The sequence below is a fragment of the Oculina patagonica genome, chromosome 12 (genome assembly GCF_052425735.1).
Source record: "Oculina patagonica isolate OP01 chromosome 12, crgOcupat, whole genome shotgun sequence".
In the NCBI taxonomy this organism is placed as follows: Eukaryota; Metazoa; Cnidaria; class Anthozoa; order Scleractinia; family Oculinidae; genus Oculina; species Oculina patagonica.
Window position 1 is genome coordinate 25,693,523 of NC_135769.1, and position 14,704 is coordinate 25,708,226.

At 42.8% G+C, this 14,704-nt stretch overlaps 3 protein-coding genes across 3 annotated transcripts in view; all 3 read right to left on the reverse strand.

The window, feature by feature from the left end:
• The window catches only part of LOC144633819 (ADP-ribosylation factor-binding protein GGA1-like), a 105,855-nt gene that overhangs the window by 64,128 nt on the left and 27,023 nt on the right, over nt 1-14,704 (reverse strand). The gene's annotated exons all lie outside the window — the stretch shown is intronic.
• Nucleotides 880-3,878, reverse strand: LOC144633520 (BTB/POZ domain-containing protein 6-like). Its single transcript, XM_078492370.1, has 4 exons — nt 3,698-3,878; nt 3,458-3,580; nt 3,025-3,351; nt 880-986 (listed from the first exon to the last, which is right to left on the reverse strand). The coding sequence occupies exons 1-4, from the start codon at nt 3,876-3,878 to the stop codon at nt 880-882; spliced, it is 738 nt and encodes a 245-aa protein (XP_078348496.1).
• Nucleotides 7,266-9,122, reverse strand: LOC144632943 (BTB/POZ domain-containing protein 6-like). The gene has a single exon (XM_078491700.1). It carries the CDS (start codon nt 8,908-8,910, stop codon nt 7,561-7,563), a length of 1,350 nt encoding a protein of 449 aa, XP_078347826.1. The 5' UTR covers nt 8,911-9,122; the 3' UTR covers nt 7,266-7,560.

Genomic DNA, 14,704 nt, shown 5'->3' on the forward strand with positions numbered 1-14,704 from the left:
CTTCGTAAAAGTTCGAAAATGATCTGAAACGTTCGTATGGCCTTCGAACAACAATCGGAGAATCTTCGGAAATCTGCGGTGTAGAAAAAGCTCAAAAAACAAAATGTTGATAGAACGGAGAAAATTTGCTCCAATAGGAAAATCGGCCGAGTATTTTTGGGACAGTCTTAGCCCCCCCCCCCCCCCTCCCCCACACCACCACCACGTTCCAAAACGCTCCGCGCCACCGCCTCTGTCTTCGACACCGTTGTTTAGAGGTATTGTGCCTGCAGAGAGTCGTGAACGGCAAATATTTCTGCAACTTTTACAGTGGCTATAACAGTACTGGTGGTTTTGACTCTTCGCGATTCTCTTCAGCTGTTGAGGTAGAGATGTGTTCTCAATTCTGTTCCCTGCAGTAGATTGTTCTGTGACCTTTTTATATATAGACCGTAAGGGTTGAGGATCTAATGTGCATCCTTTAAAAAACATACACCGGCGACCACAAGGCACATGGGGAGTCCGTGCAGACCTGTCTTTTACTTTATTTTGTTGTTTATGAACTGGGATTTTGACCAAAATTTGCCTGGGAACTGAGATTTGAAGCCTGGGAACTGGGATTTGGACCAAAATTGGGCTGGGAATTGGGATTTAGGACCCCCCTTCAGGACCCTCTCATTAAATTGATTCGCTATATACCCGGGAAAGATGAAGGTGAAATTATGAATATATGAAATCATATATTTGAACTGCGGATGAAGAATAAATGAAGAGAAGATCGTCATCCGCAGTTCAAATATATGATTTCATATATTCATAATTTCTTCATACCTCTTATTACCCAATTGTGCAACTGCTTTAAGTATTAATCTCTCCGTCGAGTTAAAGGAGTTAAAATTTCTATTCCTCTCGCTCCTCTTCCTGCTCAAGCTTCTCCTCCTCCTTTTTCTCCTTCGGTGCATGCGCACTTATCATCGAACTACGGCAAGGCGCGACAGACTTCATCGCTGTACAACCACAACATGTAACGTAACATCTCCAATTGACACTCAAACTCACACTCAACCAGTTCAATAGATCCATGTGCTCCGCCATTTAGCCATAAAACATGGAAAAAAAAAAGGACTGCTAATTTACAAGCACAAACTTGTGAGCTGAGATCACTCTTTCTTTCCATTTTGCCATTCAACAATGAAAAAAAAAATAAAAACTTTACATCACTCAAAATCTCCATGTTAAATAGGGAACGTTTTTCTCTCTTTGATGTTTGTCAGCTTTCGTCTACATCAGCCACTGGTGAACTGTTTAACTGGCTTTGTCCAGTTATCTCAGTGGCTTGGGGATATAATCAGCTCATGGAAGCTGAAGTCAAAAGCGGAAGGGCGAATAAGCCTCTTCTAAAGTTCGAAAGGGATATGGGTAAGAGAAAAATATACAGAAAACACCCACATTTAAGAACTTATGATTTTGGGATTCAGGCTAGTGCGTTTTTTCATATATAAGGTGTTTAGTGGGAAATCAGCCTGAAGATATCTTAAAATTGTCTTGGAAAAAATACACACTCTACATTACTGAGAGATTTATTAACATGCAATCATGAAGCCATAAAAACAACATGTACTTTATCTCTTTTTGATTGTGAAGATATCACGACTATTATTTGTCAGACAGCTTAAAGTTAAGTGCGCCAGTAATGTCCTTGGACAGCAGATATACGCAGAGATACGCGCGCACAGTGCCCAATAGGAGATTGGGAACTACATATGCTATCGCATATTATTACCACATTTTGTGCCGAGTCGTCTACACCAGCAGTTTTTCGTATGTGACAACTTTAAATTGTCACATAAAAGCTAACACGAGAGCTTCTCAGCAAATTTTTGTCACATATCAATTGCTCGTGTAAACTGGCCTTTCTGCTTGTACTGCTATTGTTGTCGTTGTTTTCCCACTTTTATGTATTTGATCAGACATTTAAGAGAGAGAGATTTTATTTACCTCTCCAAAAATGGTTTTTCAGGGCAAATTACAAAAAAATGTTAAAAATGTACAGCTAAAAAATAAAATCATTCTAAATATTAAAAAGGGTTACGTTTAAAAGGGTTCTATGTTTCAATAAAATTCTTCCGAGCGCGACGTTTTATAGCATCCTTAAAAATACTCAAACTATTAACGTCTGTTAGGGTCCTTGGTAGTCCATGTAATTCGGCTTGTAACAGTGACTTACAAATTGAAAGGGTGTATAGAATAAGGCCCTAAGTAACTCCTGATCTGATATAATATTCTCCTTTTGATTAAAAAGCATGAAAAAGGCAAATTGGAAGAAGAATCTAGCAATCTATAATAAGTCACTTGGGGCTTTATTTCAGGCACTCCTTCAATTGTTCTTCTAAGGCACGCGCGTAAGAAAAAACGATTTTTTTGGAACAGAATGGAAGTCACAAATAATATAAACCCCTGAGGTCAGGACAATACGTAAAAAATCTTTGTTATCAGCCATGCAGGGAGCCCTCTTCCTGTTACTAGCTAGCTAGTCACTTACACACCCCGAAACAGAATGGGTTTTCGTACTTCGCACCAAGTTCGGTCGAGAATTAGCAGTCGGTTATTTCTTTGGGCTAGTGCAGGGCTGGTACTAACCATTCAAAAACTAGCTCGGAACAGAATAAAAATACGTACTGGAAAATGGTTTCATGACTGCATGAAGTCAAGTAAATTTATTGAAACACCAACGCATTCAACGCATGCTTTCTACGTCATTCGCACGACGAATTTCTTCGGCTCCTGCAGTCAATGACCTTATAAAGGGCTGCTCCAACACCTTGTAAGAACGTTACAAGTATTACAAAACTCCAGTTTATATCTTTATTCATAGCGTAAAGATGAAGGCTGGAAACGGACCTCTTGAGACACCAGTAACAAGACTCCACGGACTCTTGAAATTAAACGTAACACCAGCCGCATTCAACGGATGATTTCCCTTCTAATCCGTACCATGAATCTGGGCCGCTTATCTTTGACACTATCTCATAGACTTTACCTTACCGCTTTCCAACCAAACTGGGTGATCAAATATAACGTCGAAACCATAGTATTCATCGTTCTCTTCTTTCTCTGAAGTGTATGATCCTGATGCTTCTGTGAATCCTGGATCTGTAAGACGAGAAAATATGTCATCGGGTTCCTTAATTTTTATCGAAACTTCGTATTTTCCCTCTTCACTGCCAAAATGCTGAACACCATGGAAGACGACGTCTTTGTCGACAGTGAAGCGAATTTCGTTGGTGGATCCATGGTAATACCAGCCACCTTCTTCCACCGAAACTAATTTTCCAATTCTACGACATCGCTGGAAGGGACCGATCCTTGGAACTTGTGAGAATAGGTGATGTTGACAAGCCAGCTTAGTGTTTGACCAAGTCAGGAATTTCTTCAAATGTGAGAATATTGCAATCAATAACAACAGAAGCAAACTCACTGAGTGTCATAAGCGGGTAGCGTATCGCGTTCACGATTTCGTCTCCAAGGACTCGCCTCTTTGCATGCTCATCACTTGGTGTTAAACGTTGTCTACTGCATTCCTCTGTGGCCCAGCGATCAACTGCTTGGAAAATAAAGCACTTCTTTTATATTCAAACCATCTCTATTCACGATCGATTCAACCAAAGGTCGCTCAAGGTCGCAAAATTCCGACGATTCTATGGCTTCCTTCGTTTGCCTCTTTGCGTCACTTTCCAGCAACGATTTTCTAATTCTTCATCCTCGACTTTCTGAGCATACGGTGGGATGCACAGAACGTTATAAGCTTTCAAGTTGTCTCGCAGAAATTCAGTGCATTTATCATCGAGTGAGTGAAGGCAGCATGTATTTCTTCGCCAGGTACGACAGTTGCATGACATTACCGCCGTTCAAGTGGACTTCATCACTGTACAAGTAACGCAACATCTCCAAAAGACTCGAGCGGTCACAGTACTAGTCAGGCAGTTCAATAGAGTCTAGTCTCCACCATTTGAACATAAAACATAGCAAAGAACACAGGACTGCTGATTGGAAACACAAACTTGTGAGCTGGAATCTTGCTTTTATAATCGCTGCCAATATTCCATATCGGGACAACAAACTTCACGTCGCTCAGTTGCTCTTTGTTGAAAAGAAACTTTGTTCTCTCTTTGATCGTTGGACACATTGTCTGCCAATTCCATTTACAGCCGACAAATTCGCTATCCGTTCTAATAGTTTCTTCATATTGCCAGCGAAGAGCTGTTTCTTCGAGCTTACTTGAACGAGTTTTTCGATTATGGCGACTCTTTGCTCGTTTCCTAAATTTCCGCTGCTCATCGAGAACGTAAACTCACCTGCATTCCCGCCCCATTAATTGATTATTTATTCCTTCGCGACCATACAGGGGAGGTGCACGTTGGTTAAAGGACCACGCCTTCGATCAAATTCTTTGCTTTTGGCTCCAAAAACCACATAGAACCACATTAGGGAAAAAACAACAGACAGTAGACTTCAGGTAGGTTTTTTATTACAAAATTTTTTCGCATTTTTACATTAAAGTAGGAATCGTTATTTCCCATTCAAATCCTTATCAGTTTCGCTGTTACGCAACGGCCGCCGTGACGGTTAAATTTCAACACTCAAACAACGCCATTTTAAAAAAAAACAAAATCAAAGGTCACACAGTCTATATCTCCACATCGCTTGGGGTACCTGTTGGCACCTTAAAATCATAAGACTGAATTTTATTATTATTCTTCAGAGTGCGACTTGAAAACGCGAATGCGAGCAAGTAGTGAGCGGAAAAGTCGCGCCTCGCCCCATTAATTACCTACTCGTTGTTTCCACTAATTTGCATAATTTCAACTCTTCCTGTCGCACGTGGCATTTTAGGAGCAAAACCGACTAATTGCAGTCTATGAAATTATTGCCTTTTGTAGATAACTTGAAGCTTAATCTATCCTGCAATGCAGGCTAGCGAGTGAGCGCATTTTATCGGCCGGGGCGACCGCCGAACTAGAAGTCTGGGGAAAGATTACAAAAGTGTCCTAGGGAGTAAGGAACGATGGTTGAATGAAGAAGTCAAGCCAAGCTACTGCACCAAAACATCATGAAGGAACACTGTGTTTAATAATGACCTGGGCTCTCTTGTTAACAGGCAGATTTTAAAATTACTGCTAAAAAGACAATTGTTGCAAGCGAGCTGAAACCAGTAGCTATTCCGGCGACATTTTAGTTTGAAAAAATAAAGAAATTCTAAGGTTATTTCCTTTCACGCCTTTAAAACCTGGAGCTCTTTTCTTATTGGAAGGCTTAGTTTTAAGACCACGGGTACGGAAGCTCTATACAACTAGCTTTACGATTACAAAAAAATGCGCTCCTCAGGTTCAAAATAGAGACATGTATAGAGAGAGTGCACAACTGTGTTGTATTCTTCGAACAAAATGGACGTCCAAAGTAATCACTGTCCTGTACAACATCAGCAGCTCTCAGGTTATAAACACAAACACGGGTCTGTGCATACTTTGTTTTGCAGTTTTCATTTGAGCTGTTAGATTCGACGTCACTGTACTCACGTGACAAGATTGTGTTACGTGAGCGCTAGGTCAGAGTAACGCTCACTTTTCATGGTTAATCACACAAATCACGGCTCGAAACAAATTTATAAATAATCCGTTTAACTGTTCCTACCCGGTCAAGCATAAAAATTAAGAACATATTGGATCGGCAATAAAGCGATCTGATTGGTTGATTTTAGTTATTGGTCTCGGTTACCTTAGTCGTGTAATAACTGTGTGTTGTTTCATTGAATATTTAGAGTACAGTCGAAGCTCTCGTAAGCGGACACCCTCGGGACGCGAAAAAAGTGTCCGTAACCGGAGCTGGCCGCTTACGAGAATGATTCTCGTAAGCGGCCACTGGAGGTATACGGGAAAGATGGCCGCTTACGGGAGCATATGCATACCGGGATGCATGTAAGGGGTGTTTCGAAATGTAACCGGACGTGGATGACGGCAAAACAAACACTGAAATATGGTACTGTAATTACTGTAAAATCATTGTGACGAACGGCGATGTGAAGTTGATTGATAAAAATAAGATACAGAGGTCGTTAACAGGATTTTCTTTGGGGTGTCCGCTTAAGGGAGCTTAAAAACAAAGAAAAAGTCTAAGTCGTAATCTCTGAAAGTGTCCGCGGCCGCTTACGGGAATGTCCGCTTACGAGAATGTAAAAGTACAGAGTTTGTATGGGATTTAAAACGAGGTTTCAAACAAGGCGGCCGTAAGTAGAGCTGTCCGCTTACGAGAGTGTCCGTTAAGGGAACTTCGACTGTATATGCTGTCTTATTACTGAAGTCGTATCGAGTACGCGAGTCTTGGGCATATGGTCTTTTTTGATCCGAACAAATCATCATCGTAAATTTTAAATCTCAAAATCTTCTAGCATGTCTTCTGAGGCCTGCAAATCGTGGACAATGTTACGTCTTAAAACTGAATAATAAAAAGAGATAGGGTTATACATTGTAAAATTGTGTTCTTTGATGAAATTATTAAACATGCTGTCTGAGTATTAATGTAATCGGATTTTTTTTGGAATCGAGCTCTGTTTAAGATATATATGCATATGTCACTAAAGTAAAAGTAATTAGATACAAAGTTAACTTTTGAAAGCTGTGTAAAATTAGTTATTACAAGATACAGGCTTCATTAAAGTTCTATTAAGGATATTATTCGAGTCTACTTATAATATGTCTACTTTTCTGTTTAAAATTACGTGGTGTTGTACATAAATGACACCCCTGCATGTGTCATTTTGAAACCAACCTATTTAGGTCCTTTTTCCTAAAGACAATACATACTTTAAACTTAAGACTGTTCATGGAAACTCCCAGGAGAAGGGCTCTTTGTACAAATCACACCACTTGTCTTATATGTCCTAGGCTAACATGGTCTAAAATTAGTTCAATTAACCCTTTAACCGTTTTTTTGTTGTGGGCTTTTCTATGAAGGTTTGTTGTCACTAGTATTAGAAGCATAGCAAACAGTTGAAAGCATGGTAAACTCATGATATACGGTTTTTAAGAGCACAGAATGTGCTTTCCGCTGTTGATGAGATTTTGATTGACAGGTGAACCCCTATGGAGTTATGACGTCATAAATGTACATTTTTGGTAATATTTAACCTATGAAAGTTAATCATTTGTAGTTAAACAATCAAGAGAATAAGTGCTAGGAGCTTTTGGGGGCTAAAATATGTAATAACAGTTTGTAACAGACTGACTGACAAAGTTTCAGTTTAATAGATAAAATTGTTTGCAAGTATGACAACTTTGAAGTTGGCAGATTTTCACCCTTTATTTTTCATGTTTCACTAGTATGCAAAATCACAAAGTTGGTTTGAACACAATCAGTTAATTTTAAATGGTCTCTTCCATATCATATAGTTCTTTTGAAAGAGCAATATCTTCTCATACTTAAGAATACCAGATCAACTTTTAAAACTTCATTATTTTTTCATAGCGCGTATGTCAAGTCATCGTTTGCCGGCGAACGATAACTAGAAGAAAAAGCGTTAAAGGGTTAACCTGTCCGAAAAAGCAATGAAGGAAACTGGCCTTTCGTAACAGAGGTTCCGTTAGAATCGGTGTTAAAAGCATCTGAGTTACTGAAGGAAAACACTACTCCGCCGCATTCAACAGTTGCTTTTCCTTTTTGCCCGAGCCATGGATGGTGACCTTTGCTTAACGACATTATCTCATATAACTTGTTCGGTTTCAAATAAACTGGGTCATCAAACATCACATTAAAGCCATAGTAGCACAGATCAGGCCTGTACGATTTTGAAATACATGTATACGATCCTGATTTCCTTACAATGGACGAGCCATCCGTGGTGTCTTTCACTTCAACTGAGGCAGTGTATGATTTAGCGGCATAGCCGAAGAGTTGTACTCCGAGCAATTGGATAGCCTTATTGACAGTTAAACAAATATGCTGACTATTGCTGGCGTATGGGATTGTCACAACAGCAGGAGGAGCATAGAAGTCTCCAAATCTACGACACTGATAAATAGTCATATCGGCCTTAGCTCGTCGCGCTGCTGAGAACTGTAAAGGAGTCGTCAGTACATTGTTGTAGTACTTCATTATGTCAACAATTTCCTCTGTTGTCAGAATGTTGCAATCAGGGACAACAGAAATGAACTCCTTCTGAGACATCAGTGGGAACCGTATCGCTTTCACGATCTCCTCTCCAAGAATTCTTCTCTTCGCCTCGTCAGGAGTTGTTCCTTGTCTTTCACTTTCTTTAGTGGCCCAACGGTCGACAGCTATGAACAATTCTACCTCTGTCACGCTCAGTACTTCTCTCTTCACAACAGACTCGACTAGGGATCGCTCAACTGTGACAAATTCGTCTGACTTCAAAGCTTCTTCTGTTTGCTTCTCAATCACTTCCCAGCATCGATCTTCCAAATCTTTATCTTCAAACTTCTGAGCGTGTGGCAGAATGCAAAACACGTTGGATGCTTCTAAGTTATCTCGCAAATATTCAGCGCATTTTCGAACAAGTGAAGGAACCATGTACTTCTTCGCCAAATAAGAAACTTGCATGGCATTGCTTCCGCTTAGCCTCACTTCGTCGCTGTACAAATAACGAAACAATTCCAGCAGACTCTCGTAGTCACAGTCAGGCAGTTCAATAGAGTCTGTAGTCTCCGCCATTTGACCATAGAACATGGCAAAGAACACAGGACTGCTGATTGCAAGCACAAACTTGTGAGCTGGGATCACCTTCTTACTTTCACTTTCGCCATTCGACGATGGAACAACAAACTTCACATCGCTCAACATTTCGTTGTCAAAATGGAACGTTACTCTCTCCTTGATGGTTGGTCGCATTGTTTGCCAGCTCTCGTCCACAACAGCCATAGTTGAACTGGTCTACTGGCTCTATCCTCGTTATCTCAATTGCTTGTGGATGAAGCGAGCTCCTATAAGCGCGGTAAGCTTCGATATATACAGCAGCTGAAGCGAAAGCGGAAGTGCTTATTAGCCTTCTTTGTTCCATTGAAGTCCGAAATGAAAGGGATATGGGTACGAGATTAATATATTTGAGAGTTTACCCGCTGCCATAGCAGATCACAGCAAAGAGAGCTTGATCTTAACATAGATAATGTAATAAACGTCACACAGGAAGATATAGACAGTTCCTGAAGTCGTTTTCACTGTTTTAATCGCGTAGCCGAGTAACAAACAACAACATACACCGAAGTCAAATCGTTCTCTCTACCACGTGCTTTTTAGTCCGATCCTTACACTATGTATCATGCACAAAGTGTCCCATTACACTATCCCCTCTACTAAAAAGAAGGAATCTCCAGATTCACGATCATTCCGTGTACTAAAACGTGTACTAAAACAAAATAAAGTCAATCCGTTAACTTAATCTCTTAAGAAAGTTCTGAAACAGTTTGAGTACTCTCAATGTTCTCGCAATGTTCTAGCTTTCTTCAGCAATTTTGGTTTCAGTTTCTTTATCCGCTCCTTGTCCTGCCTCTGCTTGTCTTCCAACATCTTCAAGCGGTCCGTAATCTGCTGTAAACTATTCAGAATCCATTCTCCATAACGGTCTGGGGGTCTTCTTATGCGTGCTGGTCTTTGGCTCTGGCCAATTAACTGTTCTTTTTCGACCTCGTCTTCATCTTCTCTGCTCTCTCCCCCATTCCTGTAACAACCTTGAGCATTCTCTGACTGTTCACCTCCCTCAGCCGCTGGTATATCTACTACATGGTCACTTCTAGCACCCTGTTCAATTTCCCTGCCTGAAGCAGAATCAGCAAGGAAGGACGGGTCCCCGCTAGTGCTCTCGCGGTCACTTCCAGCACCCTGTCCAATTTCTCTGTCTGAAGCAGAATCAGCAATGTAGGACGGGTTCCCACTTGCGCTCTCGTCTGGCATATCAACAACCTGGTTGTACCCTTCACTTCTAGCCGCGGCCCAAACAACCTCTTCCTCAGTTCCACTGGTTACAGTATCAGGTTCCATTGATACCACTCCCTCCAATGTTGTCTGTACCTGTTCACCAGCTCCGCTGCCTCCTTGTTGTGCATCCACTGCTTCCCTGGCACCCGTTTCCTCCCCACTTCCTTCCTGCCTTCTCTGATACAACCGCAAGTTGTTGAAATGGACTACTTGAGACTTCCTGGAATGTCCCCTGACCTTCTTCACACGGTACGTCACATAAGTGACCCGTTACACTATCTCATATGGTCCCTCCCACAGTCGATGGAACTTGCTAGTTTCACCCTGCTTCAGCTGTGGGTCGTAGCGCAACATCAAATCACCAGCTTGAAACACCATGTGTCTCACTCCCTTGTCGTACGCATCCTTCTGACGACGTTGAGCTACTTTGAGATTTTGCCTCACATCTCGGTATGCAGTTTCTAGGCTTCCTTGAAGGTCCGCAACAAATTCAGAGTAACTGCTTTCATTACCCATGGGCCCACTGCCCATCATTACATCCAGAGGTATCCTCATCTCCCTCCCAAACATTAGCTCAAAAGGTGTATGTTCCGTGGAGGAGTGGACACTACTTCGGAAGGCCATCATGCAGTAATCTAGCTGTTCATCCCAGCCCTGCGGATCACCTTCAACTCTGGCTTTCAGCATGCTTTTAAGTGTCTTATGCATATTCTCAACTTGTCCATTGCCCTCTGGATGATACGCAGTTGTCCGAGTCTTGTTGATGTTCAGCAAATGGCACATTTCCTCAAACACCTGGGACTCAAAGTTTCTTCCCTGATCGCTGTGTATGCTGTCTGGCACACCATACCGACAAATCCAGTTCTTTACCAGCACCCTTGCACAAGTTGTGGCGCGTTGATTAGAAATGGCATACGCTTCAGCCCACTTTGTAAAACTACACTGCACAGTCAGAATGTAGCGATTTCCCCTTCGAGACCTTGGTAAGGGGCCAACTATGTCAATATGGATTCTCTGCATAGGGTTTCCAGATGGTATCGAATGCAGGGGTGCCTTTGGGTTAGGCCTGGACTTACACTTGGCACATGTAAGGCAACTGCTACAATACCGATGGACTTCTTTGGTCAAACCTGGTCTCCAAAACCTGGTTTTCATCTTCTTCAGGGTCTTCATTCTTCCTAAGTGGGCACCTGCTAGACCATCATGAACTTCCCTGAGCGATTCTTTAACAAGTTCGTGAGGTAAGACCATCCTGCTTTTGGCTGACGGAGTTCTTTCGGGTGACCGCAGATAAAGTACTCCTTCTCGTAGCTCCAATAGTTCCCATTGCGCCCAGATTTCTCTTGTTGCTCGACTCAAGGGTCGGAGTTCCTCATCGGTTGGTTTCTTCCATTCCTGCAATAATCGATCTACAACTGGGACAATATCAGGGTCCTCACTTTGAGCTCGCGCCACATTCTTGGATGACCACAGATCCTTTTCATTGTCCTCGTGATCACAAGGCAGCCTGCTGGTGACTGTTGCTACCTCTGACTTTGTCGGTGGAACACATGAGGGACATTCTCCATGATTTCGCCTAGGCCGTCGAGACAAGCTGTCTGCATTACTGTGTTGCTTTCCTGGCCGGTGTTGTACCTCATAGTCGTACTCTTGGAGGCGTTCAAGCCAGCGAGCCACCTGCCCTTGAGGCTCTTTAAAGGACGTCAACCATTTCAATGAGGAATGGTCAGTTCGTATACGGAACCTTCGCCCTAACAAATATTATCGGAAGTAGTCAACATAGGTCACTAAAGCAAGCATTTCCAACCGAGTGGCACAATAATTCTTCTCATGTTCATTCAAGGAGCGACTACCATAAGCAATCACCCGCTCAGTCCCATCCTCCTGCTGCTGAGATAGAACTGCTCCAATTCCATGGTATTGGCTTGCATCAGTGTCAAGTATGAAAGATCCTGCCTCAGGACTGAAATCGGGATATGCTAGCACTGGCGCGCTTACCAGGCGGTCTTTCAGTTCCTCGAATGCTGACTGTTGTTCCTGTTGCCAAGTGAACGCCACATTCTTCCTACAGAGTTGATAAAGAGGCTCAGCGATGATGGAAAATCCAAGGATGAATTTCCTATAATAGCTAGCAAGACCAAGGAAGCTTTGAAGCTCTTTCACATTCACTGGCACTGGCCATGTTTTGACGGCTTTAACTTTCTCAGGGTCAGTCTTTATCCCATCGGAAGACACCACATGTCCCAGAAAGGCAACTTCCTTTCTGAGAAATCGACACTTAGTTGGCTTAAGTTTCAAACCAGCAGCCCTTATACGATCGAACACCAACCGCAGACGGCGAATGTGTTCTTCAAAGGTAGGAGCCCAGATGATGATATCATCCAAATACACTAAACAGTGGGTCCAGGTGAGACCATTGAGTGCTAGATTCATTAGTCTGGTAAAGCTAGCTGGTCCGTTTGTCAATCCGAATGGCATAACTGTCCACTGAAACTGTCCACGATGAGTTGAGAAAGCTGTTTTAGGCCTATCCTCTTCTTTCACCTGCATCTGCCAGTACCCTGAAGCCAAATCCAGACTAGAAAACCACTGAGCTCCACCCAAGGCCTCCAACAAATCATCTGTCCGAGGCAGGGGTATGGCATCCTTCTTTGTAGACTGATTAAGTTTACGGAAGTCAATGCACATACGATATGTTCCGTCATGTTTCCTTGCAAGCACCACTGGACTGCTCCATGGACTTTGAGACGGTTCAACCCTGCCTGTAGCTAGCAGCTCATCTATTTGCTGATCAATAACTTCTCGCTGGTAGGGTGGTACCCGACGGGGAGGCTGTTTCACTGGTTTGCAATCACCGGTGTCGATGGAATGTTCTAAGAGGCCCGACTTTCCTAAATCAGAGCTGTCCTTCGCAAAGATGTCCTCGTATTCTGTTACTAGAGACAGAAATTGTCCTCGCTGGTCTTCTGACAGCCCTTCCAGGTTACCTTGTAAACTTGATTTCCACTTTTCTTCCTTCATTGGCTCCTCATCTTTCACTACTGGTCTGTCAATAACCGAACAAGATGGATGAGAGGCACTTGTAACATCTGGATCCATTTCCATGGAAACAACATGGCCATCCACACTACTAATAGGGTGGTATTCAGCAACAGGAAAATCTGACCGCAGTCTGATGGGCCTATCCGAGAAGTTAGCAACTCGAACTATGGTCAGTCCATCCCTGGGGATCACTAACGAACGAGCTATATTAATTTCTGATTTCCCCCTCAGTTCCTTTGACTCCTCTAAAATCCCAGGACTGCCAGTGTTACGATCATATCCATTCTCTAATTTGGCTTCAAATACTTGCTCAGTTCCGGGTTCTACTTGTATGTCATCACTCAGAAAAATTCTACAAACACTTGGTGTAACCTTGCTGTACCTGATTGGAATTTCGGTATGGCCAACTACAAAGGTTCCAGTGTCATAGTGAATTTGACAGCCAAAATGCTGGAAAAAGTCTGAGCCAAGTATGCAATCATGGGATAGGCCCCGTGCAATCATGACTGACCAGAAACAATCAATGTTTCCTACTCGAAATCTAACTTTTGTTTCTCCCAGAACCGTTAATTCATTTCCATTTGCAGTGGTCAGGGTCCCAGTCACTGGGTTGACTTTTGAGACATGTCCACTTTTTCTCCATGTTTCCTCATTCAAAACACTAACAGTTGCACCAGTGTCTAGCAATATACAAGTTACACTATGGTTGACAAGTCCTGAAATATAGATTCCAGAGTCTGATATGGCAGAAAGTACATTGTTACTTATAAAAGCAGGGTTGTTTACCTCATTGGCGACTTCTGGTGCTTGGGCCACCACTGTGGGCCTCACGGGGACTGCCTGGCCCTCGGCAGGCCCCGAGCTCTGTTTCCCCCTTCTTTGTATGGACAACTCCGAGCAAAATGGCCAGGTTCGCGGCAAGCAAAACACACCCCATCATTGCGGCGCCGTGCAGTCGAAATCGATTCAGCTTTCCTTTCCAGCTCTTGAATTTTCACATTCATACCAAGGACTATCTCCTTTAGCTCACGAATCTCAGTCGAAATTTTGTCACCATCCGCTGAAGCACTCACCACATTCACCGACTTTTTCTTTTCCACAGATGGCACGGCCTGGCAAGCTTTACGCGCGCTTTCCAACCGACGAACAACACGAACAGCCTCCACAAGCGACGCCGGTTGACTCATGAAAACTTTTTCTCGTAAATCATCACTGATTGCCACTCCTTGAATAAACTGATCTCTTGCCAGTTCCACCTTGAAGGAATAAGCTGCCTCTGGGTAGGCATTTTCCACTAGCTCCATTAAATGATCGGCGAATGCTTCGAAGTCCTCATTTGGCCTTTGACACCTAGCCCGTAACTGCAATTTATAATCTTCTTTCGTCTTGCCCGAATCAAACCTTTGGATCAGTTGTGCCGTGAATTCCTCGAAAGTTAACGATCCCGAAAGCTTGAGCAGCTCAACCGCTTTGTAGGCCGGTTGATCCAGTAGGGTGAGCAAATAAGCTCGATGATCTGAAGGCTTGATATGTACGAGATTTGCATACTGAAGAAACTGCGAAAGCCATGTTTTGAAATTTTGACCCACTGAATAAACACGCGGAGCTCGTACGTTCCTCCTGGATTCCGTTTCGCTAGAAACCACCATGCTCTGCTTCAGGGCCTGGGATAAGGTATTCACAAGCTGCTGAATTTCAG

Bases quoted from the DNA above. Each gene is read 5' to 3' on its own strand.
- LOC144633520 (XM_078492370.1), bottom strand. From the start codon at position 3,878: ATGTCATGCAACTGTCGTACCTGGCGAAGAAATACATGCTGCCTTCAC. The intron at 3,581-3,697 runs GCAAACGAAGGA...TTTTCCAAGCAG, and splicing joins CTGGAAAGTGACGCAAAGAG to TTGATCGCTGGGCCACAGAG. The intron at 987-3,024 runs GTAAGGTAAAGT...GTGGTTGTACAG, and splicing joins CCCAGTTTGGTTGGAAAGCG to CGATGAAGTCTGTCGCGCCT.
- LOC144632943 (XM_078491700.1), bottom strand. From the start codon at position 8,910: ATGGCTGTTGTGGACGAGAGCTGGCAAACAATGCGACCAACCATCAAG.